The following is a 26,125-nucleotide window of genomic DNA, read 5'->3' as shown; positions in this document are numbered from 1 at the left end:
GCTGTAATGAACGTTGTGGTACATGACTCTTTTTGAATTATGGTTTTCTCAGGGTATATGCCCAGTAGTGGGATTCCTGGGTCATATGGTAGTTCAATTTTAGATTTTTAAGGAACCTCCATACTGTTCTCCATAGTGGCTGTATCAATTTGCATTCCCACCAAGAGTGCAAGAGGGTTCCCTTTTCTTCACACCCTCTCCAGCATTTATTATGTGTAGATTTTTTGATGATGGCCATTCTGACTGGTGTGAGGTGATACCTCATTGTAGTTTTGATTTGCATTTCTCTAATTAGTGATGTTGAGCATACTTTCGTGTATTTGTTGGCAATCTGTATATCTTCTTCTTTTTTTTTTTTAATCTGTATATCTTCTTTGGAGAAATGTCTATTTAGGTCTTCTGCCCATTTTTGGATTGGATTGTTTGTTTTTTTGATATTGAGCTGCATGAGCTGCTTGTAAATTTTGGAGATTAATCCTTTGTCAGTTGCTTCATTTGCAAATATCTCCTCCTATTCTGAGGGTTGTCTTTTCCTCTTGTTTATGGTTTCCTTTGCTGTGCCAAAGCTTTGAAGTTCCATTAGGTCCCATTTGTTTATTTCTGTTTTTATTTCCATTTCTCTAGGAGGTGGGTCAAAAAGGATCTTGCTGTGATTTATGTCATAGAATCTTCTGCCTGTGTTTTCCTCTAAGAGTTTTATAGTGTCTGGCAGGTGGATTCTTAACCACTGCCACCAGGGAAGTCCCTATATTGTGAATTGATGAGCATCATAAATTTCGTCAACATCCATCATCTCACATAGTTACAAAATGTTTTTTTTCTTGTGATGAGAACTTTTAAGATTTACTCTCTCAGCAACTTTCAGAGAAGATTCCTTTCCTTAAAGGCAAAGTGGACATTGCACATCCCATAAATTTGCTTGACTGCTGCTTCAGCTTTGGTTTGGATAGGTCTTAACATGTTGTTATGGGTGATATTTTCCCTGTTGTGCGAGGAAAGAATTAACTTAGGGCTACTCTAGGAATAACACTGAAAGTTTCTGATCACAATGACGATAATGGTGAACCAGAGGAGAAATGGGACTTTCCAAATTGGCAGAGAGGGTGCAGTGGGGGTGGAAGCAGGTAACGTTTAAAGCTTTTGCTTCCTTTGCCGGATTCCCTGCTTACTCCCAGAATAGCCCCCATCAAAAACCAGAAAATGCGTCCTTATGGTTTAGTTTAAGTGCAGACCTCTTTTTTTCCTACATATTTTCCCCCCATTGGATTCTGGTGTATTATAGTTAGTGAGCACTTACACCCCTCACCCCCTGCCAGTTTCCTGATTTCATGTTTTATTTTTTGGATTTTCATCATTAAGTTTGTCATTCATTTACAGAATGATCATACATTTCTATCTGTTCCGTAGCCAGGAGAATTGAATTTTAATTATGTTTTGTTATCTTAGTTAAAGTTAGTAAAGAATAATTTCTTCTGTAGCAATGAAATCCTCAGACTTCTTAGTTTGATTCTGTTGTAATTATGGTAACAGGTACTAGAACGCTGTGACCTAGGGCTTATATTGAATTTCAAGACCGTTCTGTCCTGTCCTGACCACTAACCTAAACTCCCAGTGCTGTGTGCAGGGCTCTGGACTTGTGCTGGAGGTACGGCAGGCAAGTTCCTGCCCTCATGGGCCTTACAGCCCAGTGGGGTAGAGAGGAGACAAGGACTCAAATAAAATAATGGCACCTTGTGCTGTGTTACTAGGAAGGGGAGAGACAGGGTGCTTTAGGTGGGTGGTCAGTGTTGGGCTCTCTGGGGGGGACACAGCTCCCCGGGCTGAAGGATAAAAAGGAAGTAAGGTGTAGATGATGAAGGTGGGTTGGAGGGCCTAAGGGGCAGGAAGGAAGACCGTAAGCCATCTGAGGACCTAAAAGGCCAGTGGGGCTGGAGCACAGAGGTGGAGGCTGGGGGATTAGGGGGATGGGAAGGGGGCAGGTGGGAGTGGGGCATGAGATGAGATTAGAGATATGTTTCAGGGTCAGATCATGTAGGGCCTTTTGTTGGCTGCCTAAAGGAGTTTAGATTTTATTTTTAGTCAAGCAGTGAGCTGCTGAAGGTTATAAGCATGGGAGAGATGTATTCTGAGTTTTAAAATGTCACTCTGCTGCTGTATGACAGATGGTTGGTAGGACAGGAGAGGGTGGAAGCTGGGAGGCCATTAAAATTGGGGGCAGCCAACTTTTTCTGTAAAGGGCCAGATAGTAAATATGTTTGGTTTTGCAGGTCAGAGAGTCTCTGTCACAGCTACTCCACTCTGCCATTGCAGTGCCCAAGCAGCCTTAGGTGACGTGTGGGTGGGCGCGGCCGTGTGCCAGTATAGCTTCATGTGTGAAAATAGACAGCAGGCCATCTTAGCCACCGCAGGCTTAGACGACTGCCGTAATCCCTGCAAAAGATGGTGTTGGCTTGGGCGTCTAGGGTGGTAGTGGTGGAAATAGCAGTGGAGAGATTTTCAAGAATGTTTTGGAGGTACAGCTCACTGGACAGGGTTGGGTAAGGAAAAGGCGGGAATGGAGGATGATTTCCAGACCTGTAGCTTGAACCTGTTAGTGGTAGGAGATGCTGTTGCTGAGATGAGGGAGAAGCCCCCAGACAAACAGGCCCAGGGCTGTGGGGACCAGGGGTTCAGTTTGGGCCATGGTAAGTTTGAATACTTACTGATCCATCCAAGATGTCACGGACAAGTTGGCTTCAAAGCCCAGCGGCGCTGGGAGGAGAGGTAAGTAGATTTTGGACCCAGTCGAGTAGCCGAAGCCGGGGAAGGTGGTGGATCCTGGGCCTGGGCCCACCGTGATCTCTTCCTCCTCAGCATCCCGATCATTCCACTTCGTGCTCAAGTTTTGCTCTTGCTTTATTGTTCTTTAGCTCTGCCTTATTCTCCTCGCTAAACTCCGAGCTCCTCAGGAGCAGGCTGTCTTAAGTTCTTCCCAGCAGCTCATTTCAAGTGTTGAGCCCGTAGTAGATGCTCAAATGCTAAAGAATTAATTTAAAAATCTGGGTGATAATCTTTAAGTATTTAAATATGGTGAGGATGAATGCGTTAAGGTGAAATTTTATCCTTGTCTAAAGTAAAATGCTTAAGTAACTTTCTTGGAAGTACAATGTAAATTAAGTTAACATTTGTCAAAGGATTACACTGTCAGGAATATTCTCGGGGCTTTTGGTACTACTTCTTTCGGAGAGACAGCATGTTTTAGTACAAGTGATTTAATTCTGGTAGTACCACCATTACAAGGAGACTGTTGAGCTGCATACAGGTGTGTGTGTGTGTGTGTGTGTGTGTGTGTGTGTGTTTGTTTGTGTGTGTGTGTTCATGAAGAGAGAGAGAGAGAGAGAGAGAGAGAGAGAGACAGAGAGAGGGAGAATGCTAACTGTTTCACACCGGGCAGAACCAGATGGCTCTCCCTTTTCTCACATTGTCACCGGATTTCAATTCTCCCTTCCAACGGGACCACTGGTAGAAACTAACTGATCTCACTCCTCTGTGGTGTATATTCTGGATCTTTTTATCTGCTTAGGAATTCCCTTCTCTTTTCTTAAAGTGCTCCTTTTTTTTTTAAAACAAACCCTTTTTTTAAAAAAAATTTATTTATTTATTTATTTTTGGCTGCGTTGGGTCTTCGTTGCTGCACGCGGGCTTTTCCCTAGTTGGGGCGAGCGGGGCTACTCTTCATTGCGGTGCGCGGGCTGCTCATTGCGGTGGCTTCTCTTGTTGCGGAGCACGGGCTCTAGGCACGCGGGCTTCAGTGGTTGTGACTCGCGGGCTCTAGAGCACAGGCTCAGTAGTCGTGGCACACGGGCTTAGTTGCTCCGTGGCATGTGGGATCTTCCCAGAGCAGGGCTCGAACCCGTGTCCCCTGCCTTGGCAGGCAGATTCTTAACCACTGTGCCACCAGGGAAGTCCCACTCCTTTTCTTTAAAAAAATTTTTTTTCAGTCTTGATGAGGTGAAGCGTTGACAGCCTATTAGTGATCCCCATTTTCGGGGGACTTCAGTTCTCACGCTTAGTGTATTAAGAATTGTTCTGTTAGTCTGTGTACCACGGAAGCTATTTGATCTCTTGTGTCTTTTTTTTCCATTCCCAGCTGGGTGGCACCATTGGAGACATTGAAGGAATGCCATTTGTGGAAGCGTTCAGACAATTCCAGTTTAAAGCAAAAAGAGAGAATTTCTGTAATATCCATGTTAGCCTTGTCCCACAGGTGAGCTTTCCAGATAAGTGTGTAGTCAGCAACTCCTGTGGGTCTTCCTATGATACTCTGTTTATTCCACTTTCTTTTTGTTTTGGCCGCATCGTGTGGCATGTGGGATCTTAGTTCCCTGACCAGGGATTGAACCTGCGCCCCCTGCAGTGAAAGTGCAGAGTCAACCACTGGACTGCCAGGGAAGCCCCCTATTCCAAATTTTAAACCAGGAAGCCATTCATTATCCAGAAGAGCTAGATGTCCAGTGTACTGACAGTGACCCATTTCTTTTCAGCCCAGTGCTACTGGAGAACAGAAAACCAAACCCACACAAAACAGTGTCCGTGCGTTGAGGGGCTTAGGCCTGTCTCCCGATCTGGTGAGTTAAAGAGAGTGGGTAAGTTTCTTGGAATAGGACCTCCATTTCTTAAACTATAACATCATCTAAGTCCTTCCTAGCTCTCAAATGGTATCTATGACTGAGCTTTTTGTATCTGGGAGCTGCGGAAGGCTTATTCCCTCATCCTCAAGTGTCGCTTCACACATTTCTAAATTGGCCATCTCTTCTTCTCCAGGTCCTCATTTGATTGGCCACACTGACATCTGGGCAAGTGCAATGTCCTGTCATCTGTGTGGTCCCTGGGTCCCTTAGAGGGAGGTGGGACCTGGGAGATTTTCCTATGAGCCTGCTAGGTGGGGCTATCCCTGCTCTTATTTATAGCAGTAATCCAGTTATTGCCAGTAGTCTAGATCAGAGGCTGGCAGGTAAGGGCCTGCAGACCTGCCTCCTGTAAAGGAAGTTGTCCACATTTATCTCTGGCTGCCTTTGCTCATGGCAGTACCGTGAGGAGTCAGGGCAGCAGCTGCACGACCTGCAAAGCCTAAAGTTTTTACCATCTGGCCCTTTAGAGAAAAGTTTGCCAACCCTTGGTCTGGCTCTATTCTTGTAGTTTTAAAGAAGTAACATTTGTGAGCCTCGAGTCTGTTCGCTAGAAATGCCTTGACATTTCCTACCGGTGGATTTGTGTTGAGTTTGGTTACACTTGCTTATATTACTGCTCCGACCAATTTCTAGTAGCCCAGTGGAACGCCCAGGGTGGAGAAATGCCCACTCGGTCAAGTCTTCTGGAGCAAAATTAATGTAGCGTCCTCCTGAAAATCAGTGGCGGTGTGAACAGCCCAATTCCTGTCTGCTAACCCCGTGCGTAATCGACTTTGACAGATTGTCTGCCGAAGTTCAACGCCCATCGAAATGGCTGTGAAGGAAAAGATTTCTATGTTTTGTCACGTGAACCCTGAACAGGTTAGTGCTGCTCTTTAGATTCGAATGCCTTGCAGGCGCTTCTGCTGATGCCAGCATTTCACACCTCTTAAGTTATCGTCTTACCTTTCACAACATTTATAAAAGATTTGGGGGACTCATATGCAACTACGGCTCCCTTGCCCTTAAGTGAACAGTCTTGAGACTCCTGAAATAGATTGTGTGTTTCACTCCTTAAGTTTTAATTGTAGGTACAAAACCAGGTGGGTTGTTTTTTTTAACTCGCAGTCCAACCTCTAGAGAGAGAACCATTTGAAGCCTGCTTATCGTCTCTTTATCTTGTCTTTCCAGGACACTTATGGCTTTTACTTTGATTTTTCTTTTGTACTTGTTACAGCTTAACTCACCCCAAACCACACATTACGGTGACATTCACACTATCATTTCTGATTACATCAGTGACCTCAGCTCAGTTCACTGCTACAAAAACCACTGTGACGTGGGTTCAGGTCCTCTGTTCTGCAGGACTTTCCACCTGGGTATCCAAGAGCCGGCTTTTCTTTTCTCTTTCATCTTTTTCTCTTTCATCTGCTTATCTCTGTCTCTTGTTTCCAATAAGGCTCAGGCACAAGGGATTGGAGTTTAAAAAGTGATATGACGTGTGCTCAGGAAAAGGGCGAGGTTTGTCAGAAACCTTTTGTTTTCTTCAGATTAGCTCGGGGTTCTCTGAAGCCTAAAAACCACCTAATCAGATTTCTGAGTCTCAGGAGGCAGGCTGTTGTATTCACTGCCTGATGCTTCAGGGTCAGTGCACAAGTCTGAACTCCTTTGAAAAATGTGATAGCAGGTTTAAAGCACTCTCCTATATCTGTGTGTCGTCAAGCCATTTTGGTTTTGTTCCGTTGTTTTTTGTAAATAGTACTTGGTGTGGGTATCACACACATTTAACCTGGTTTCCGAAATAGAAGGATACAGCTTTTAGAGTTGGGTTGCTGAGAGCTCTGCGAACAGATGATACAGTCCAAACTTTCAACCGTATGGAGTCTCTTTTCTTTTCTTTTTTTTTTGGCCATGCCACATGGCTTGCGGGATCTTAGTTCCCCGACCAGAGATTGAACCTGGGTCATGGCAGTGAAAGTGCCGAGTCCTAACCACTGGACCGCCAGGGAATTCTTGAGTTTATTTTCTTTATAACTATAGATTCTGAAGAATGTTCTATCTCATCAGCCCACAGGCTAGTCTATTAGCCATTTTTTAGCACACTGCTTTTTTTAAAAAAAATTTTTATTGGAGTATAGTTGATTTACAATGTTGTGTTTCTGCTGTACAGCAAAGTGAATTGGCTATACATATACATATATCTATCTACTCTTTTTTTTATTTTTAGTTTTTTTTTTTTTAGATGTTGGGGGTAGGAGTTTATTAATTAATTAATTTATTTTTGCTGTGTTGGGTCTTCATTTCTGTGCGAAGGCTTTCTCTAGTTGTGGCAGGCGGGGGCCACTCTTCATCGCGGTGCGCGGGCCTCTCACTACAGCGGCCTCTCTTGTTGCGGAGCACAGGCTCCAGACACGCAGGCTCAGTAGTTGTGGCTCACAGGCCTAGTTGCTCTGTGGCATATGGGATCCTCCCAGACCAGGGCTCGAACCCGTGTCCTCTGCATTAGCAGGCAGATTCTCAACCACTGCGCCACCAGGGAAGCCTTATCTACTCTTTTTTAGATTCTTTTCCCATATAGGTCATGACAGAGTATGGAGTAGAGTGCCCTGTGCTGTACAGTAGGTTCTTATTAGTTATCTATATTTTATATACAGTAGTATGTATATGTCAATTCCAATCTCCCAATATCCCCCCCCACTACTCCCCCCAACCCAGTAACCATAAGTTTGTTTTCTACATCTGTCAGCACATTGCTTTTTCTCATATGAGTTAATTCTCCCATTTCTTAGTTCTTGGTGAACTTGTGTTTAGAGCTCTTCTCACCTGGATTGCTGAGGAGGGAATGGAAAGTCACAGGTGTCTCTGTGATGTTCTCTGTTACCATGATATTTGAAAAAATGTCTCTGGCTTGGAGGATAAATGAGTAAATAGCTCCACACCTCATGCCTTCCACTTGTGGGAGTTGTGGCTGTCCAGAGGTTTATCAATAATTTTAGTTAATAATTGGGATGGAGCCTCATATCAGTGACATCTTGGCACTTTGAATTGTACCAGGGAATGCATGGGTGAGACACAATAGTCTTAAGTATCAAGTTGTCCATGTCCAAACGGCTTAGGAACCCTTGGTTGGATAGCTATGGATTGGGAAAGACTGAACACCTGGAGTTGGCAGAACATTTCTTGGCATTTATTTAGGGTGTGGCAGATCCTTAAATGCCTGCCAGTAGCCCTTTGCATGTACCTGAGAGGGTGGTGAAAGCTCGTTAGGGTGTGAAAAACAACCACACCACCTGGCATTTAAAAGAGCCTTTTTCCCCTCACAAGTGTAATTAATTTAAGTGTGTTAATGTGTGCTTCTAAATTTACCCAAATGAAGGGAGCACAGACAAAAGCAACTACAGAGGCAGCAGCAACAACAAATGAGTGAACAAACAAACTTCATACCCACACTTAGAAGACAAGGTGTAGGTATTCATTGCTACTGCCTTAACCTAGGCTTAGAAGATGGTGCCTTGGGCCGTGTGTCTTGGATACTGACATAAAGCATTCATGTTCCAATACCAAGTCTCTGACACCCCCTGGGGTTCCTGCAGTTCAACTCAGACACTAACTACCTGGCGTGAGCATCAGACTCCGCAGGTCTTTGTAAGACTGCCGTGCACTTCAGACACTCGCCGCAGGTTTCTGTTGTCCCAAGCCACCCACACTTCTGCCGGGCTGACTACAAAGTTGAAGCTTCCCATAACCACCTGAAGTTTGATAATTCTCTAGAATGACTCACACCTCCGGAAAGTGCTATATTTATGATTACTGTTTAATTGTAAAGGGTGCAGGTGAAGAGCCAGATGAAGAGACACATAGGGCAAGGTCTAGGAGAGTCCCAGGCACAAGAACTTTTATCCCTGTGGAGTCAGGGTGCACCCACTTCCCGGTACATCTGTAAATTCACCGGCGAGGATGCTCTCCTGAGTCCTGATGTTCAGCCTTTTGATTGGAGTTTCATTACGTAGGCATGATGGAGTAAATCACTGGTCACCTGATTGAACTCAGTCTCTAGCCCCTGTCCCCTCCGTGGAGGTCAGGTGGCTGAAAGTTCCAGCCTTCTAATGACCTGCTTGGTTTTTCTGGTGACCAACTCCCATCCTGAAGTCATCTAGGGGCCACCCTGAGTCACCTCATTAACTTAACAAAGTTACCGCTATAACTCAGGAAATTTTGAATGTTTTTGAAGCCCTGTGCCAGGAACTACGAACAAAGAATGTGTATATAGGGAAAAACATATATATATATTCTACCATAGCATCCATGGTTCCAGATGTAGAATAATGACTTCAAAGTGTTTTGTAATTAGATCCAAGTCACCTTGTGTTAATTCTGACTCCTGTTTAGGTTGCTGTGTTCCTGGTTTTCTTCTGTCAGTAAAAATAAACTGCTATCTCTCTTGAGTTTTGCCTCATTCCTACGTTCATTTTTGTGGCATACTTGAGTTGTTCCATTAAATATGGTGTTTTATCATCATTGATCAGGTTATATGTATCCACGATGTTCCTTCCACCTACCGAGTACCTGTGCTTTTGGAGGAACAAGGCATCGTTAAATATTTCAAAGAGAGATTGGATCTGCCTATTGGGGATTCTGCAAGCAATTTGCTTTTCAAGTGGAAAAATATGGCTGACAGGTACTGTGAAAGGAATTACTAATGTAAGTTTTCATAATTCTTAGGTTTGGGGGTAGCACTGAGGTGTACCTTGAAAGGTAACTATGTAGCGTTCCACTTTCCACATGGGTATGTTTGGTTCTGGAAATATCTAAAGCTCTAGCATATTGTTAGGGTGTTTTGCTGTACTCTGAAGATTTCTGGGGCCTTTGATTTTGCTCTACTAAAGCAAAGTGAATTGAAGGCATTTGGATTCCAGCATTTTAAAAAACTTTTGGAAGCATTTATTTATTAGTTTATTATTTCGTTTCTGAATGTTTTAAACAGTTTAAAATGCTACAGGCTTTGTTTTGTTTTGTTTTGCTTATTTTTAAGATTTGGCTAACATTTCTTAAAGAAAATCCTTCTGAATGGGAAGTTTTGGCTATGGTATTGTCGTTCTATCCTGCAGTTATTAACTATCAGTATCGGCATTAAAAACCCCTGATAGGTTTTAGCTTTAAGACAGTCCTATTAATTTCAGCAAGGTTTGTCTAATTTGATGTCATATACAGATTAAATCCCCATCACCTGTTTTCTTTTACTAAATGTTGCTGAGGCGTGACTCCATAAAGTCCTGGCTGCTTGACTTCTGCAGCTGAAGTAGAGGCAATAGGCGCAGTAGTTACAAATGAAGGCTCTGGTGTTGCTAAGGAGTAGATCTTAAAACTTCTTGTCACACAAAAAAATTTGTAACTGTGCGCGGTGATAGATGTTAACTAGAATATTGCGGTCATCATTTCGTAATATATAAATATATTGAATCATTAGGTTGTACATCTGGAACTAATGTAATGTTGTATGTCAGTTATATCTCAATGAAAAAACGTAAGCTCTGGTGTCAGGCACCATAGATTCAGAGCCCAGCTTCTCCTTTCACTAGCTGTTTTTGTGTTTGGGTAGATTACTTAACCTCTCTGGGCTTATTCTCCCATCCATATATAACTGGGGGGATACTGGTACCACGTTGTGGCACTTATGAGAGAAAATACACCAGGCCTTAACATCACATCAGGCACTATTGGTTACTGATGTCGGTAACAATAATTTAAATGATTCGATGATGACAAAAGCACTGACCTTTGGTAGATGACTAGTAGATTGAAAGTTATTTTGCCCTTTCACTTTAAAATTTTAAAAGCGTTTTAGAATTTCTGGGGCAAGAAGAATCACGAACAAAGCACATTTTCTGAACTTAGGTGCCCCCATGACTGATGATACAACTAAGCCCCTGTCCTCCAGAATGCTTAAGGAATCAGTCTCTTCGTAGGAATTTTCTGAGTAGCTTGGGGTTGATCCTCTTTAAGCACTAGAAACTTTAATATTTTAACTCTTCGTGTTGGAAATAGTTCTAAATTTTACTCTATGCCTCTGTGCTTTTTAAAGCCAGTGTTTGGTTTTTGTATTAGTTTCCTGTGTCTGCTGTAATAAGTTACCACAAAATGGGTGGCTTAAACCAATAGAAATTTGTTCTGTCACAGTTGTGGAGGTTAGAAGACCTAAATCAAGGTGTCAGCAGGGTTGGTTCCTTATGGAACTCTGAGGGAGAATATGTTCCATGCATTTCTCCTGGCTTCTGGGGGCTAGCTTCCTTGGTGTTCCTTGGCTTGTGGGCGCATCACTCCAATCTCTGCCTCTCTTGTCGTATGTCCTTCTCCTTTGTGTCTTCTTCCTTTCTCTTTTATAAGGATGCTTGTCTTTGCAGTTAGGGTCCATTCTAATCCAGGATGATCTCAACTGGAGATCCTTAACTTAATTGCATCTGCAAAGACCCTGTTTTCCAGATATGGGCACATTCATAGGTTCTGGGGGACATGTGTTTTTGGGGGCCACCATTCAGTTCAGGATTCAAGCAAAGGGGATATTGAGCATCAGTCCCTCTGCATCATGTTGGCCGTGATGTTGGTTCATTGGTCATGGCAGTGTGAAGTGTCCATTCTTTAGGCCCTGTCCCCTCAGTACAGCCTGTAGAGAGATACAAGGAGGCACACAGAGGTCAAAGGGACAGTGTTGATCGTGGAGGTCCAGTGCTGCCCAGAGGCCAGGGGTCCCTGGTTGAGCTGGGTGGAAGAACTTGCCTGGGTCCTGAGGTGGGGACAACCCTGCCTCCCTGGGAACCTTCCTGCTGGGGAATGGGCCTACAAAGCCGACCAGCTGACTGCAGTGTCAGCTGCTGTGTCACACCCTGCTGATGGCTGAATGGACAGCACGAGGGAGGGAGGTGCTTGGCTGGTCCGGGCAGTGAGCCCAGCCTGCAGGGCCAAGAGGGAAAGAGAGCACAGGGGCGTGGGCTCAGTATACCTCCCTGGATGGCGGCTGGACTGACCCAGTGGCCTCCCCTCTCCCCCACTCCCCCCCACCCCGCCCCGGGAAGACCAGCAACGAGTGAGTGGAAGGAGAGTGGGTGCAAGGAGGGACTGGCCATGCTGACTGCAGCCCTGCGTCCCTCCCCTGAGGGACAGGATGTGCCCCCCGACCGCACATCGTCTTGGAATCTTGGCTTGATACCAACTTGCTTTGTTACCTGAGTCCTTTCCCTAGAGCTGGGGCGAAGCACAGGCAGGCAGGCAGGCAGTCTCCACAGCGACATAAAATTAACTGGTAAGTTAGAGGTTTAGCATCTTTCTCTCACGTTCTTCAGTCACCTTCCTAGAAAGTCACCTCTGCTGCCAGTTTTGACTTCTTAGCCCCTCGTGCCTTTTTCTCCTCCCAGCCTGTTTCCATCAGGCTTCTCTTTCACTTTTTGCAGATGTTGTTATAAAGGAGGAATATTCCTCATCCCGGTAACATTTTTGTTCTAAGGTGTTTGGGGAACAGTTTGCTTCAAAGCCCTAAAAGATCTTCAGCCCCAAGTGACATTCCTGCATACTTAGTACCAGACCAGGCATTTTTCATGTTCCTTGAACAGATCTCCTGACGAAAGCAACGGTAAAGATTATGTCTCTAATGGTAAAATGTGATTGAGTGTCTCACGTAGAATGGAATTTTCTCATAAAAATGATCTAAGTGGCTTATAGTGTTTTAAATAGTTCTCTCAGCACCATTCTTCAGGAATGCCACAAATAACCTGGCGTTTGTGGGCCAGCTGGGAATGTAACAATTTTTAATGTAGACACTTTGAATGCATTTTCTTATATGGTATCACCTTACAAAGTTAATGTTGGAATGTCTCCTGTTGGCACTGAGAATGCATTTTCTTATACAGTGTCACCTTATAAATGAATTTCAGGACAGCTCATGTTTATGAGATGGGGAGAACTTTTTTTTTATTATTTATTTTTGGTTGCATTGGGGTCTTCGTTGCTGTGCGCAGGCTTTCTCCAGTTGCGGTGAGTGGGGGCTACTCTTCATTGCGGTGCATAGGCTTCTCATTGCAGTGGCTTCTCTTGTTGCGGACCATGGGCTCTAGGCACGTGGGCTTCAGTAGTTGTGGCACGTGGGCTCAGTAGTTATGGCTCGCGGGCTCTAGAGCACAGGCTCAGTTGTAGCACACAGGCTTTGTTGCTCCGTGAGATGTGGGATCTTCCCGGACCAGGGCTCGAACCTGTGTCCCCTGCATCGGCAGGCGGATTCTTAACCACTGCCACCAGGGAAGCCTGGGGAGAGCTTTTTTATTTTTAATGCTTTTAACTTTTTCTCTGATATACTCTCCTCAGATTTATATCTTTGCCTGCTTATGTAAGCCAATGTTGGGCTTTCTCATGATTTTCAAATCTCTTGGGGTACAGATTGTTATTCTTTGGGGGTGGGGTGGGGAATTTGAGTCAAGTACACCAAGTTCAAGGCACATCTGCTCCTCAGGTTTTAAAAAGTGCCTCAGGATAAGAACAGTGGCTGTCATTATGCTTGTGATATGATGTTACATGCATATAACCTTTAAGCTTGTTTTCCTTCCCAGGTATGAAAGGTTACAGAAAACGTGTTCCATAGCCCTGGTTGGCAAGTACACCAAGCTCAGGGACTGCTATGCCTCCGTGTTCAAAGCCCTGGAACACTCAGCGTTGGCCATCAACCACAAGTTGAATCTGATGGTGAGCCCCCACCTGGTCTTCTGCATGTTTCAGGCATTCATCGTGAAATCTCGTGTTGCAGAGAGGCAGGTTGTGTTCAAGGAGCCCCAAGTCCACCTCCAGGGTTAATGATTCACCAGGAGGACGCAGAGGACTCAGCATACAGCTGTACTCACGATTATGGCTTATTTCAGTGATAGGATGCAGAGCCAAATCAGCAAAGGAAAAGGCACGTGGGATGAAGTCTGGGGGAAACCAGGTGTAAGCTTCCAACAGCCCTCCTCCAGTGGAGTCACAGAGGACGTGCTTAAATCCCCCAGCAGCGAGCTGCAACAACACAGGTGACGTGCCATCTACCAGGGAAGCTCATTAGAGACTCAGCGCCCAGGGTTTTTACTGGGGGCTGGTCACACAGATGCCCTCAGCCTCCTGAGTGTCAAAATCTCAGACTCCCAGGAGGAAAGCAGGTGTTCACCTTAAATCATGTTGTTTCTTCAAACACTGTAGGCACGCTGAGCCACTCTTACTGGTTCTTGGGAATGGTGGGAACCCTCCCCCAATCCAAGTTTCCAGATGCCAGACAAGGGCCAACCTTGTAAGCAGGCATTTCCAAGGATTTCAGTCTGTTAACTTTTTTTCTGCATACAGGTTTAAGGCACAGTTTTTGAAATTAGGCTTTGCACATTCAGGGGCATATATACTTCATGCTTATTTAACTATTTTGTGTTTGTCTAATGAGAAAATAATAGAACTTTTTTTCCCCTTTAGCGTGGGAATTGAACCCAGATTTTTTAAATGCCATATTTATATATATTTCCCTTTCTAACTCGGAGGACTGATATCTGGCAAACAGTGATTGTTTGTTTTTCAAACAGTATTATGGGATAGCAGAGATGGAGTTATATATAGCTTGAGTATATTCTTTGTTAGATACAGAAGTAGTATATGCTCAGTATAGAAAATTTAAGCAAAGCATAATGTAAAATGCAGAAAGTGGAAGATTCTTCCTCAGTGAAATCCCACTTCTCTTGATGTACCTGTCGTTCCCAGTTTGATGCATATCTTTCTAGAGTTTTCTTTCCCTATATAAATGTTTATATTTAATGTTATTCTCTCTGGGTATATCACAGTTTAGGGAGGCCTTATTATCTTGATTTAAATGGTAAAACCTTAATATAATGAGCCAAAAGATACAAGAAATTTAGTAACTTTCAGCTTAGGACCTATCCAGTTTTCTCTCACCTGTTTGTTTTGTGTTTTTTTTTTTTTTTTTTTTTTGTGATACGAGGGCCTCTCACTGCTGTGGCCTCTCCCGTTGCGGAGCACAGGCTCCGGACGCGCAGGCTCAGCGGCCATGGCTCACGGGCCCAGCCGATCCGCGGCATGTGGGATCCTCCCGGACCGGGGCACAAACCTGTGTCCCCTGCATCGGCAGGCGGACTCTCTACCACTGCGCCACCAGGGAAGCCCCTCTCACCTGTTTGTAGCTTCCTCTCTAATCACTTTTTATTTTTGACTTTCCAAGGAATCGTTCCCTTCCTGTTCTTCCTCTTTCTTCCTAGTCTGCCAGTCCCTCGTAGAAAAAAGAAAATAGAAAATCTGTTATAATACTAATTTTATAAAGTAAAATTTTGTATCTTAAGATATATTCAGATAGTAATTTTTACAACAGAAATTCTAAAATAATATAGACATATAGGGACTGTTATGTACATAGGAATTGTTGTACGTGTTTTTCACGTAATAGAATTCATTGACGGTGGCTTCTCCGAAGTACTGTTTGAGTCATGGGCTTGTGCTGTGTTTATCTCGCCCGGCTTTTGCAGTAATTTCCTGACTGGTTTTCATTTTTCCCTCCCTTTCCTTCACTGAGCCAGAGTGATTTTTCTAAAATCGCTCTCTGTTCCTTCAGATTTTTCAGTGGCTTCAAGTATAAACTTCTCTCACCGGATGGAGCTTCTTCTGAGGTCCCCAGAGTGGTCACCACTTTCTGGTTGTTGTCTGTTTCTTGTCTTTCTGTTTTTTGAAGCTGCTCCTTCACAGCCCTCCCCCACCCCCCGCACCCCTTCCCACTTGCCCCCCAACTGCACACGCGCACTCGGCTTGCGTCCACTCATCCTCGACGGCTTAGCTTCTTGGACATCCCCTTCCCAGAGGACTTCCCTGAAGGCGCTCTTGCCCTTCTTCTCTCCAGTTCGCATACGTATCAGCTGCGGCTCCTGGTTCCTTCCGCAGCGTTCTCTTCTTTGCCCATCGTAGCCATTACCTCCCTGTGATGTGGATGCCTGTTTATTTGGTTTCATAACCTGCCTGAAAGATTGTAAGAGCCACAAGACAGAGATGGTGCTTTTCTATGCTAAGTGACCAGTACAGTGTTTGCATAATAAGTAGTCATTGAATAATTGTGTCAGTATTAGATGGCGCTAGTATTTTCCAGTTTTTATTTTTCTGAAATGTTCCTTTAGCTTGTTGCATGTTTTTAGTACATAGATTCCATTGATCTGGAGCAGACTACCGAAACTGAGGACCCTGTGAAATTCCACGAAGCTTGGCAGAAACTCTGCAAAGCTGAGTAAGTACCACGCCAGTTAGGAGAACGCCATTGTGATTTTTTCCGTGATTCGATTTACCCCAATTACTAATTTTTGTGCGTTTTGAAGTGTAGTTTGGAGTACTTGTGGTGATTCTGGATGGTTGTGCTGCATTCACGCTGCATTTACTTTGAAATGTGCCGTGTCAGTGTTAGTGGCACGTGCAGTGGAGATGGTTTTATTCTGGGGAGGATGACGATACCGTATTGGTGGGAAAGTGAGCTGATGCTACTGAAAGATGCAGAGGTGGACCTTACATATACAAAGTTAAAGTGCAAGAATGACAATCCTCCCTCCTCTCTTGGTTTTATTTTCTTTTCCACATCCTTTGATTCTAGGTTTTATTTTGTAAGTAATCAATAAAAATTTGGGGGGTGGCATTGTGTTGTGAGGGTAGCATGGCCCTTGGATTTTTCTCTTGAGCTCTTGCGTTTTTGTTTTTTTAAAAAAATGTATTTATTTATTTATTTTTGGCTGTGTTGGGTCTTTGTTGCTGCGCGTGGGCTTTCTCTAGGTATGGTGAGCGGGGGCTACTTTGTTGTCGTGCGTGGGCTTCTCATTGCGGTGGCTTCTCTTGTTGCAGAGCATGGGCTCTAGGCACATGGGCTTCAGCAGTTGTGGCGCATGGGCTTAGTTGCTCTACGGCATGTGGGATCTTCCCGGACCAGGGATCGAACCCGTGTCCCCTGCATTGGCAGGCGGATTCTTAACCACTGTGCCACCAGCGAAGCCCCAGAGGTCTTAACATTTGTATAAAAGTACTTTTAAAAGAACCTTAACCTATTTTTATTCAGATAATTCTTTCAGTGGCATTTTTAATTGAATTGAGCTTCTCAGTCACTATGCTCATGTGCTGCAAAGACCTATCAGAAAATATATATCAAGGTCAGTTGTGAGAAATTGTTGCAACTTCTTTATAACATTGGGAGGATTTCAAGAAGAAAGTTCAGGATGTGAAATCATGTAATCAGTTCTGAAAATAGACTCCAAGCGTATTCTCTAGCGGCTGTGCCAAGTGTCGGATTTGGGATCAATAAGCATGAATGGCTGAAAACAAGAGTTTTACAAATAAAAATAATGTCAAATTTCCCCTCCTCTTGTGTTGCTTGCAGTGGTGTTCTTGTGCCAGGAGGCTTCGGAATCAGAGGAACGTTGGGAAAACTCCAGGCGATTTCTTGGGCACGGTCAAGGAAGATTCCTTTTCTGGGTAAAACTGATGTTTATGAATCCTAACTATGAGTTTTTTAGATTTTTGACACCTAGTAAGGTAACACGTAATAGAGTTTGTTAATGTGAAAAGTGTGATCTTGAATTTGAATATTCAGGTGCCAGATAGTTTGCTACAGGGTGTGGAAACTCTATTCTGCAAGCCTTACCTGGTTTGCAGCGTTTTTGTAAATAAAGTTTTATTGGAACACAGCCATACCAGTTGGTTTACATATTGTCTGTGGCTGTTTTTGCGATACAGTAGCAGAGTTTGAGACCCTACAGCCTGCAAGGCCTAAAATCTCTGCTGTCTGGCCCTTGACCAAAAACATTTGTCAGCCCAGGAGAACTTACCACTGTTCTGGTTGTGTAGCAAGAGGCTGGGAGGAACCTCTGTTCATACCTGCCCTTCTCCGATTCCACCTTTCACCACTTCGAGCAAACATCTCAACAGAATTCCACAATGTTATTTCTCATCAGAAAAAAAAAGCTTAAATTGAAATTTATATGCTCCTTCTAGAAAAGATAATACAGAAAGACCGTCCAACGTTACAGGGACAGCTCTGTTAAGATTTAGTAGAGCTGGGTCTTTTCAATGTGTTTGTTCAAATTGCAAAGCATGGCTTCTGGAGCAATGAAACCAGATGAAATGGAACACTGATGGGATAAAGGCAGCCCTGCAGCTGGGGTTTCAGGCGGAAGAGGGAGTGGGGAGAGGCCATGTTTCATGCTGTGCTTACGTGGGCTGGTGGGTTTATGAACTGAGTGGACCAGCTTTGGTACTCTTTACTTAATAACAGCAGACTGTTCATTTTCCCCCTTGCCTGTTCTTTGATTAGCTTCCTAGATGCTCTCCACTTGGGATCCATTTTCAAAAGAGAAGCCAGGAGTAGTTACCTTGATACCTTGCTTTGTTTTATCCATCTAAGCTCATCTGGGCCACTGTTTTCTTTTGAAGTAATCTTGTTTAGTTTCTGTCTAAATGTGGTTAGCGTTCTTCAGATAATTTTCACTGTGTAGAATAGTTTGCAGCTCTTTAAATTTCTCTTTAACACACTGTCTCTTTATGTCCTAGCCTTATGGAACTTTCTAAAGTGCCCCCAAAGCACTCAGCTGTTTCATGCTTATTGACTTTTGTTCTGGCGTGCCTGGTATATTGATTGCTCTCTCCTTTGAGCCCCTGTGTACCTTCAATATATCTATAAAAGCATCTGGAATGCTCCTTGGCATTTGTTTATTGGAGAGAATCGATGGGCCGCAGTGAATGTGGAGATCGGCGAGGGGCACATCCCTGCGGCAACAGGCCTGGGCCTACGCAGGTCCCCGTTTCTCCTTACTGAGCTCTCTGTTCAGTTCCATTTGGCCTCTCTGTCGCGCTCCAGCCTGCGGTGGAGGTACCAGCTCCCCCAGCTGCTGCTGTTTCCCTGCAGTGAGGTTTAGGGCTGTTCTGGGCTCAGCAGCTGGGCACTGACCTCCCGCTCCCCTGCCCGCCTGTAGGTGCTCCTTGGATCCCAGCCTGCTGGCCAGCCGGGGGCTGCCCGAAGCAGAGCCCGCATTTAAGGCCGTGAATCTACCTTGAAAAGAGGGGGTGTGAGGTCCCAGCCCACGGAGACTCCCTCTTGAATTGAGGTGTTGTTAGACATTCTCTGAAGGAGTCGGGCGCTTTGGGGCAGCCATGCAGCCCACAAGTGTGCCTCGATCTAGAGACACATTTGCAGGGAGGCAGATTTGCCTTTCGGACCTTGCCTTCTCCTTTCCTGCCCTTTTCTGACCTCGCATTTATTCCTCCTCGAGTTTGGGTTGTCCAGTCCTTTCCCTGCCCCTGCCACACATGTTCTGAGGGCAGAGGCTACAGCAGTAAACTTTCTTTTTGGGAGCCTACATTCTAGATGGAGGAGATAGACAGCAAATAAATGAACAGAAAATACGAAGCAGTACAAAATAACGTTCATTTGCTTTATATATGTGCTTTTTAAAATAGGAGTTTGCCTTGGGATGCAACTGGCAGTGATAGAATTTGCGAGAAACTGCCTTAACTTGAAAGGTAAGTCTGAGATTTTCTAATAACCTCTTAGTAAAAAGCATTCTTATTGCTTGAAGTATTTTTCAGCAGTATTGGTGAGTTGCTGAACTCATTTCTTTATCTTCAGATGCTGATTCCACAGAATTTGAGCCAAATGCCCATGTTCCTGTGGTAAGTGGCTTAACTTTCTGGGTTGGGTCATTGTTTTGGTTCTGGCTCGGCATAAACTCATGAGGGGTTATTATTACTATTTTTTTCATTCTGACATCAGGACATTTTAATTATATATGATTTTTCTTGTTCTTATTACTCTTATTGTTATTAGTTTATATCAAACCACTTTGTTCTCAATTGTCCATCTTGTCGGTTGTGCCTTGAAGGAAGACACAGTCCTAGATTGGCTTCTCTTTGCAATAGTTTTCAAGCTGAATGTTTAGGAACGGGTTGAGTTGACTGTGACGACAGTCGCTCACTGCTGATGTAAACACACGGGCTGTCCTGTCTCTAGACCCATCCCTGTCTGTTCTTCTGATGCTTCTCATCTTTCACCGATTCCTTTTCCTGTAAAACATTCAGTCCAAGATTTTGGCTGGGAGTGAAGGCCATCGTGCTTTGTCACCTGCTGCTCTGCTAACTTATCCCATGGCATCCCCCTCTCTCCTGCACTTGGGGTTTTATAGTTGGACTATCTGAATGAGTTTTTTAGATGTATCCTGAGATTCCCTACACCTGAGATGTCCGCGTCCTGCAACCTCCTTACCCCTGGAATCTCAATAAAACTGATGAAGAATTTAATTACAAAAATAAACCAAACCTGATTACCAACAACTTCCTATTCATCTCGGGAAGGCTTTTCTGACCTCCTTTGTTTCCTGGCCTCTGCCTTCTGAACCTTGTACCGCCTCTATCAGAGTGTACACCTCACCATTGTGATTGGTTTTTTATTAACAGTTTATTGAGATATAATTCACATACCATAAAATTGAGCCATCGAAAGTGTATAATGCAGTGACTTAGCACATTCAAAGATCTCTGCAACTATCACCACCGTCAATTTTGGACCCTTTTGATTATTCCAAAAAGAAATTCCACACTCTTTAGCTGACATCCGCAAGCCGTCTATCCTTCTAGCTCTAGGCAACCATTAATCTGTTTTCTGTCTCTCTATATTTGCCTATTCTGGCCATTTCATATACAGTTGACCTTTGGATAATGCAGGGGTCAGGGGCTGACCCTCCACGCAGTCAAAAATCTGCCTTTAACTCCTAGTCGCCTCTCCGTATATGCGTTCCTCTGTATATGTGGTTCCGCATCTACGGCTTCAACCAACCATGGACCATGTAGTACTATTTACTATGGAAAGAAAGGCATGTCTAAGTGGACCTGCTCAGTTCAAACCTGTGTTGGTCAACTGTAAATGGAATCATACAATATGTGGCCTTTTGTGACTGGCTTCTTTCATTTAGCATAACATTGTCAAGGTCTGTCTATGTTGTAGCATGTATCAGTACTTTGTTTCTTATCCATTCATCCTTTGATGGACATTTGCTGTTTCTACTTTTTGGCTACTATGAATAATGCTGCTATGAATATTTGTGTACAAGTTTTTGTATGGACATATGTTTTTGTTTCACTTGGGTCTATACCTAGGAGTGGAATTGTGGGTCATATGGTGACTGTATGTTTAATTTTTTGAGGAACTGCCAGACTGTTTTCCAAAGTGGCTGCAGCATTTTACATTGCCACCAGCAGTGTGTGAGGGTTCCAATTCCTTCATATCCTCAACACTTGTCTTTTTGATTACAGTTGACTCTTGAACAACATGGATTTGAACTGCATGGGTCCACATATACGTTGTTGTTGTTTTTTTTTTTTTCAATAAATGCATACTACAGTACTACCTGATCCATGTAGGTTGAATTCACGGGTATGGGACTGCAGATACAGAGGGCCAAGTGTAAAGTTATATTCGAATTTTTGACTACTTGGGGGTCAGTGCCCCTAAGCCCTGCATTGTTCAAGGGTCAACCGTGTAGCCATTCTAGTGTGTGTGAAGTTGTGGCTCACTGTGGCTTTGCTTCACATTGCCTTGATGTCTGAGGATGTCGAACATCTTCTCGTATGCGTATTGGCCACTTGTATATCATCTTTGGAGAACTGTCTATTCAGATCCTTTGCCCACTTTTAATTTGGGTTATTTGTCATTTTATTATTAAGTTGTAAGAGTTTTTTATATAATCTATACACAAGTTCCTTATTAGATATATAATTTGTACTGTTGACATGTGGAGCCAGATGACTGTCGTGTTCATTGTAGGATGTTCAGCAGCATCCTTGGCCTCTACCCACTAGATGTCAGTAGTACACTTCTCCCAAACCCCAGTTGTGACACTAAAAATACCTCCAGACATTGCCGCACATCCGCTAGGGACACAGGTGGAATAGCCCCCGTTGAGAAGCACTGATTCAGAGAAATCTGGTTCTGTTCTCTCCCCTGCAGCATAGTCCCTTCCTTCCCTATGGCAACCATTAATTCATTTTTGTAAATGGGTTATCTTTCCATTTTTAAAATATAAGTAAACCTGTATGTCTGCTTGTGACCCCCCCCTTCTTAGATAAATGACAGCATACTCTGCCCATTCTTTCTGCCTTGCTTTTTACACTTAACTGTGTATGCTGGAGTAGAGAGCACTCCGTCGAAGGATATAGAGATACTCTTCACTCATTTTTTTTTAAAATAAATTTATTTATTTATTTATTTTCGGCTGCGTTGGGTCTTTGTTGCTGCACGCGGGCTTCCTCTCGTTGCGGCGAGCAGGGACTACTCTTGGTTGCGGTGCGCGGGCTTCTCATTGCAGTGGCTTCTCTTGTTGCAGAGCATGGGCTCTAGGCGTGTGGGCTTCAGTAGTTGTGGCCCGTGGGCTCAGTAGTTGTGGCTCACAGGCTCTAGAGCGCAGGCTCAGTAGTTAGGGTGCACGGGCTTAGTTACGCTGTGGCATGTGGGATCTTCCTGGACCAGGGCTCGAACCCCATGTCCCCTGCATTGGCAGGTGGATTCTTAACCACTGTGCCACCAGGGAAGTCCACTTCACTCATTTTTATAGCTTGCAATTCAGACTGTAATGAATTGTAATTTCCCAGCCAGATGACACTTTTAAGTCTTATGCTCAGAAGACTTAATACAAGTGAAGAGATCCTTACAAGGCTTTAACAGAAACATATGTCCTGACTAATGGCTGAAATGGCTGTGCCAGGCGAACCTTGGGTTTTCTTTTAGAGAATACTTTGGGATAGGAAGTGATTTTACCAGTAGGTCCCACTGTTAGATAGCTTTGGCAAGGTTAATTCCTTGATGACTATACTCTTTGTGTGTGTGTTTGCATATTTTTAAGACATTTATACACAGGATAAAAAAGTTAAGCCCTACAGAAAAGGTATAAAACTGCCTCTCATGTGCCCCTACCTTACCTCAGATCCCTTACCCAGAGGTGACTACCTTCATCCACTTCTTTTGTTATTCTTCCAAAGATTGTGTGTGTGTATGTGTACAAATGCCTACCTGCAAACATATATGGACATATGTTCCCTTAAAAAAATACATATGCTACCATGCTTGAGACATCGTTCCCCTTGCTTTTTCTTTTTTAAATAAATTTATTTATTTTATTTATTTATTTTTGGCTACATTGGGTCTTTGTTGCTGCGTGCGGGCATTCTCTAGTTGCGGTGAGCAGGGACTACTTTTCGTTGTGGTGTGCGGGCTTCTCATTGCGGTGGCTTCTCTTGTTGTGGAGCACAGGCTCTAGGCGTGCAGGCTCAGTAGTTGTGGCTCGCGGGCTCTAGAGCGCAGGCTCAGTAGTTGTGGCGCACGGGCTTAGTTGCTCCTCGGCATGGGGGATCTTCCCGGACTGGGGCTCGAACCCGTGTCCCCTGCATTGGCAGGTGGATTCTTAACCACTGCGCCACCAGGGAAGTCCCCTCCTTGCTTTTTGTACTCATCACTCCACATCAGTGCACAGAGATCTTCTACGTGCTTGCCTTGCTCTACACATCATTCTTTATTTAAACAGTCTCATATTGATGAATATTTAGGTTGTGTCCATTATTTGCTGCTTTAAATCATTGCTGCAAATTAGTATGTGTACATATGTTCTCGTAGCGACACATACACACTTCTATGGGATGAATTCCTAGAAGGGGAATTGCGAAGTCAGAGGAATTGTGCGTTTTACATTTTGATAGTTTCTATACTCATAAGTGAGATGAGAACAAGAAAACCTAATGGCTACTGAACATCTTTATGTCCTGCATTCAGTTTGTTGGAGAAAAATAGCCTTAAGAGCCACCATTTATGAGGATGGGGAGAAGTCTTATTGAAGGAGAAGACTAAGGTAATTGAATCACCAGGGAGCAGACACCAGGAAGCCTGGGGAATCCCTTAAACTTGAGCAAATAACCATGACTTACAGTGGGTAACGGCCATTCTGGCCCTTCTCGCTAAAAAAGTAAATAGCTTTGGAAACCGGGAGCCTCCTGAAGGGTATATTTGCAGCTAAAATCTGTTTCATGGGTGTGGGGGAGAAAAATAATTTCCCTCTACTCTTCTAGATTCTTGGCTGAGGCCCCCTGTAATAAAGGAATAAAAAGGGGAAAACAAACAGAAGCTTAATAACATGGATACCTCCTGTATACCCAGGAGTATACAGAGTTTCTGAGTAACTCCCAGAAATGGCCCAAGCCACCATCTTAAGTACCGTCTCCAGCTACAGAGAAGAAAAGAGGATGTTGGGGGTGCAGGTATTTATGGGAGGTTTTCAAGGCAAAGCACAGTAAACAAGGGTGAGTTTGTTATGCGGATTTAAGTCCCTGCCTTCTCCATTGAGAAGAGTTGCTAGAGATTTAGAGTCACCCTTCTCTTCCTGGTACAGAAAGGGAGACACCCTTACAAATGGAGGTTTCCCTTATAAATGCAAATGTCTCTAACAAAAGGGTAACTTCTGTTCTGTTTTAGAGCTTCTCCTCCATCTCCTGTTTCTTAAAAATAATCAGCCCAGGATAATCTTTATGCCAAAGAGGTATATTTTGTGTGTGGGGGGCAAATTCTGCTCCCCTTCGTGGGCCATCGTGACCCTCCTTTGGCATGCATGGTTAGTCTTATGGTTGCTTATTAAATCAGTAGAGATACTGGCATACAGCACAGATATCTAAGAGGGGGCGTCTCTTGTGCACGTAAAAGGAGAAATAGTTTTTTTCCTAAGAGTGAAGGTAGAGTCTTTCTGAGTCTGGAAGTACCAGGAGAGAGTGAGTAAAATTCATTTTATTGTGCTATTTCTCTGCTTGATCCACAAGGTGCAATAGAAGGCTCTGGAACTTTGCAGAATATTTAGGTTCTACAGCAAGTCTGACTTTCTGGCCTGCTTTAAAGCAGCTTCACCCACCTTCTAGATGATGTGTACCAGGAACGCCGCTGTAGCTGACTTGTATTCTGACTCTGTATCAATCACATGGCAGCTGCTGACACCCTTGACTTTGAATTTGGCTTCAGATCTCTCCAGTTCATGTGGAGGATAGCTCATGGCATTGTAGAGTTTATATTTAGAATGTTTTTGGCTTTTGAGATATATATAGGAAGAATGATCTCAATCTGATGTTTAGGTATGTGGATATGCATAATTTTTAGCATTTCTTTTCTGTTTACTGAAAAGAGTAACTTAAAAATATGAATTTACGTTAGATATGGAAACAGAATATGAAAACAAAATCCATGTTCCACATTCAAACACATCTACACAGACTGGTGTCAACTAAAAAAATAATACAGGAGGCTGCAAATAGGAAAAGAGTTTATTTGGAATCTTAAGAATTGCAATTTGGGGGAATTCCCTGCCAGTGGTTAGAACTCCGCTTCCACTGCCGGGCGGGGGAGCCCGGGTTTGATCCCTGGTCGGGGAACTAAGATCCCACAAGACCCGCTGCATGGCCAAAAAAAATCTGGGTAACCCTAAAAGAGTGTTCTGAGGAAGAGAGAGTCAGGACTTATAAAGACAGAAAGCCAAGAGGTTGTTAAAAGTTGCCTGGTAGGAATTGTGATGGACTGTGATGCGAGTCAGAGAATACTTGCCCTGAGGAATCATGAGTTGTTTTAGGGTAGGGGTCCAGTAAGTATCTTGAGTTTCTGGCCGGTGTTCTGAAGCCGAATCTGGCCTCTGTACCCCGAAACCAAATTAAATTTCAGAGACAGAGTTTTAGGTGAAGTAGAAAAGAATAGCTTTATTGCTTTGCCAGGCAAAGCAGTGGACTAATGCCCTCGAAACTGTGTCCCGACCGGGAGGGGGTAGTGAGGAGTTTTACAGTAATGGTTCAAAGAGGGCGTGATCAGCTCGTGGACGTTCTTCTGATTGGTTGGTGGTGAAGTTGGAACCTTCTGGTTCCAACTGGTCTGGGGTCTACCTGCTTGTAGGCAGCATGCAGTTAACTTCTTCCACCTGGTGGGGGCTTCAGTATCTGCTGAACAGCTCAAAGATATTGTTATGTGTGTCCCTTGAGGGGAACCAGGACCCTGCCCCAAGGCAGCACTGTTGTTTCTCTTGACTGTTCCTCCCTTGTCTCCGCATCCCCTCCCTTCCCTAATTAACACCGACCTGCTGGAACTCAGGGAAGGTCAGGGGGCCTGAATGAAGCCTATTGCCTGTAATCAAGAAATGGGGGACATGGAAGGGCTTTTGTGCTCAGGAGCCTCACAGGGTCCTGCTTGATATCAGTTCTGATGACTTCATTGGGTCAAAAGGTCAGATTCCATCCAGGCTGACACGTGCCTAAGTCATACTTCCTTAGTGGCCTCCTGGCTCCATTTTAGAGAGTTCTCTTAGCAATACTGAGTCCATTTGGATTTTTCCTTTCACATATGTACACTTGGATGGTGCTATTGGTAAGGAAGAGTGAGAAATGTG

The 26,125-nt window shown here is 44.0% G+C and overlaps 1 protein-coding gene across 7 annotated transcripts in view; it reads left to right on the top strand.

Moving 5' to 3' along the window:
* The window catches only part of CTPS2 (CTP synthase 2), a 109,994-nt gene that overhangs the window by 18,472 nt on the left and 65,397 nt on the right, over positions 1 to 26,125 (top strand). For all 7 annotated transcript variants that reach the window (XR_004483222.2, XM_012532936.3, XM_033427906.2 and 4 more), the window contains 9 exons: positions 4,130 to 4,246; positions 4,524 to 4,607; positions 5,451 to 5,531; positions 9,176 to 9,327; positions 13,244 to 13,376; positions 15,839 to 15,927; positions 17,059 to 17,153; positions 19,134 to 19,196; positions 19,303 to 19,346. Coding sequence is in view for 6 of the 7 variants with exons in the window: in XM_012532936.3 (XP_012388390.1) it covers positions 4,130 to 4,246; positions 4,524 to 4,607; positions 5,451 to 5,531; positions 9,176 to 9,327; positions 13,244 to 13,376; positions 15,839 to 15,927; positions 17,059 to 17,153; positions 19,134 to 19,196; positions 19,303 to 19,346 (858 nt within the window). In the remaining variant the exon portion in view is untranslated. The remainder of the gene's footprint in view (positions 1 to 4,129; positions 4,247 to 4,523; positions 4,608 to 5,450; positions 5,532 to 9,175; positions 9,328 to 13,243; positions 13,377 to 15,838; positions 15,928 to 17,058; positions 17,154 to 19,133; positions 19,197 to 19,302; positions 19,347 to 26,125) is intronic.

The sequence above is a fragment of the Orcinus orca genome, chromosome X (genome assembly GCF_937001465.1).
Source record: "Orcinus orca chromosome X, mOrcOrc1.1, whole genome shotgun sequence".
Lineage (NCBI taxonomy): Eukaryota > Metazoa > Chordata > Mammalia > Artiodactyla > Delphinidae > Orcinus > Orcinus orca.
Note: the sequence above shows the minus strand (reverse complement) of the source record. Positions and strands in the feature narration are given on the sequence as shown.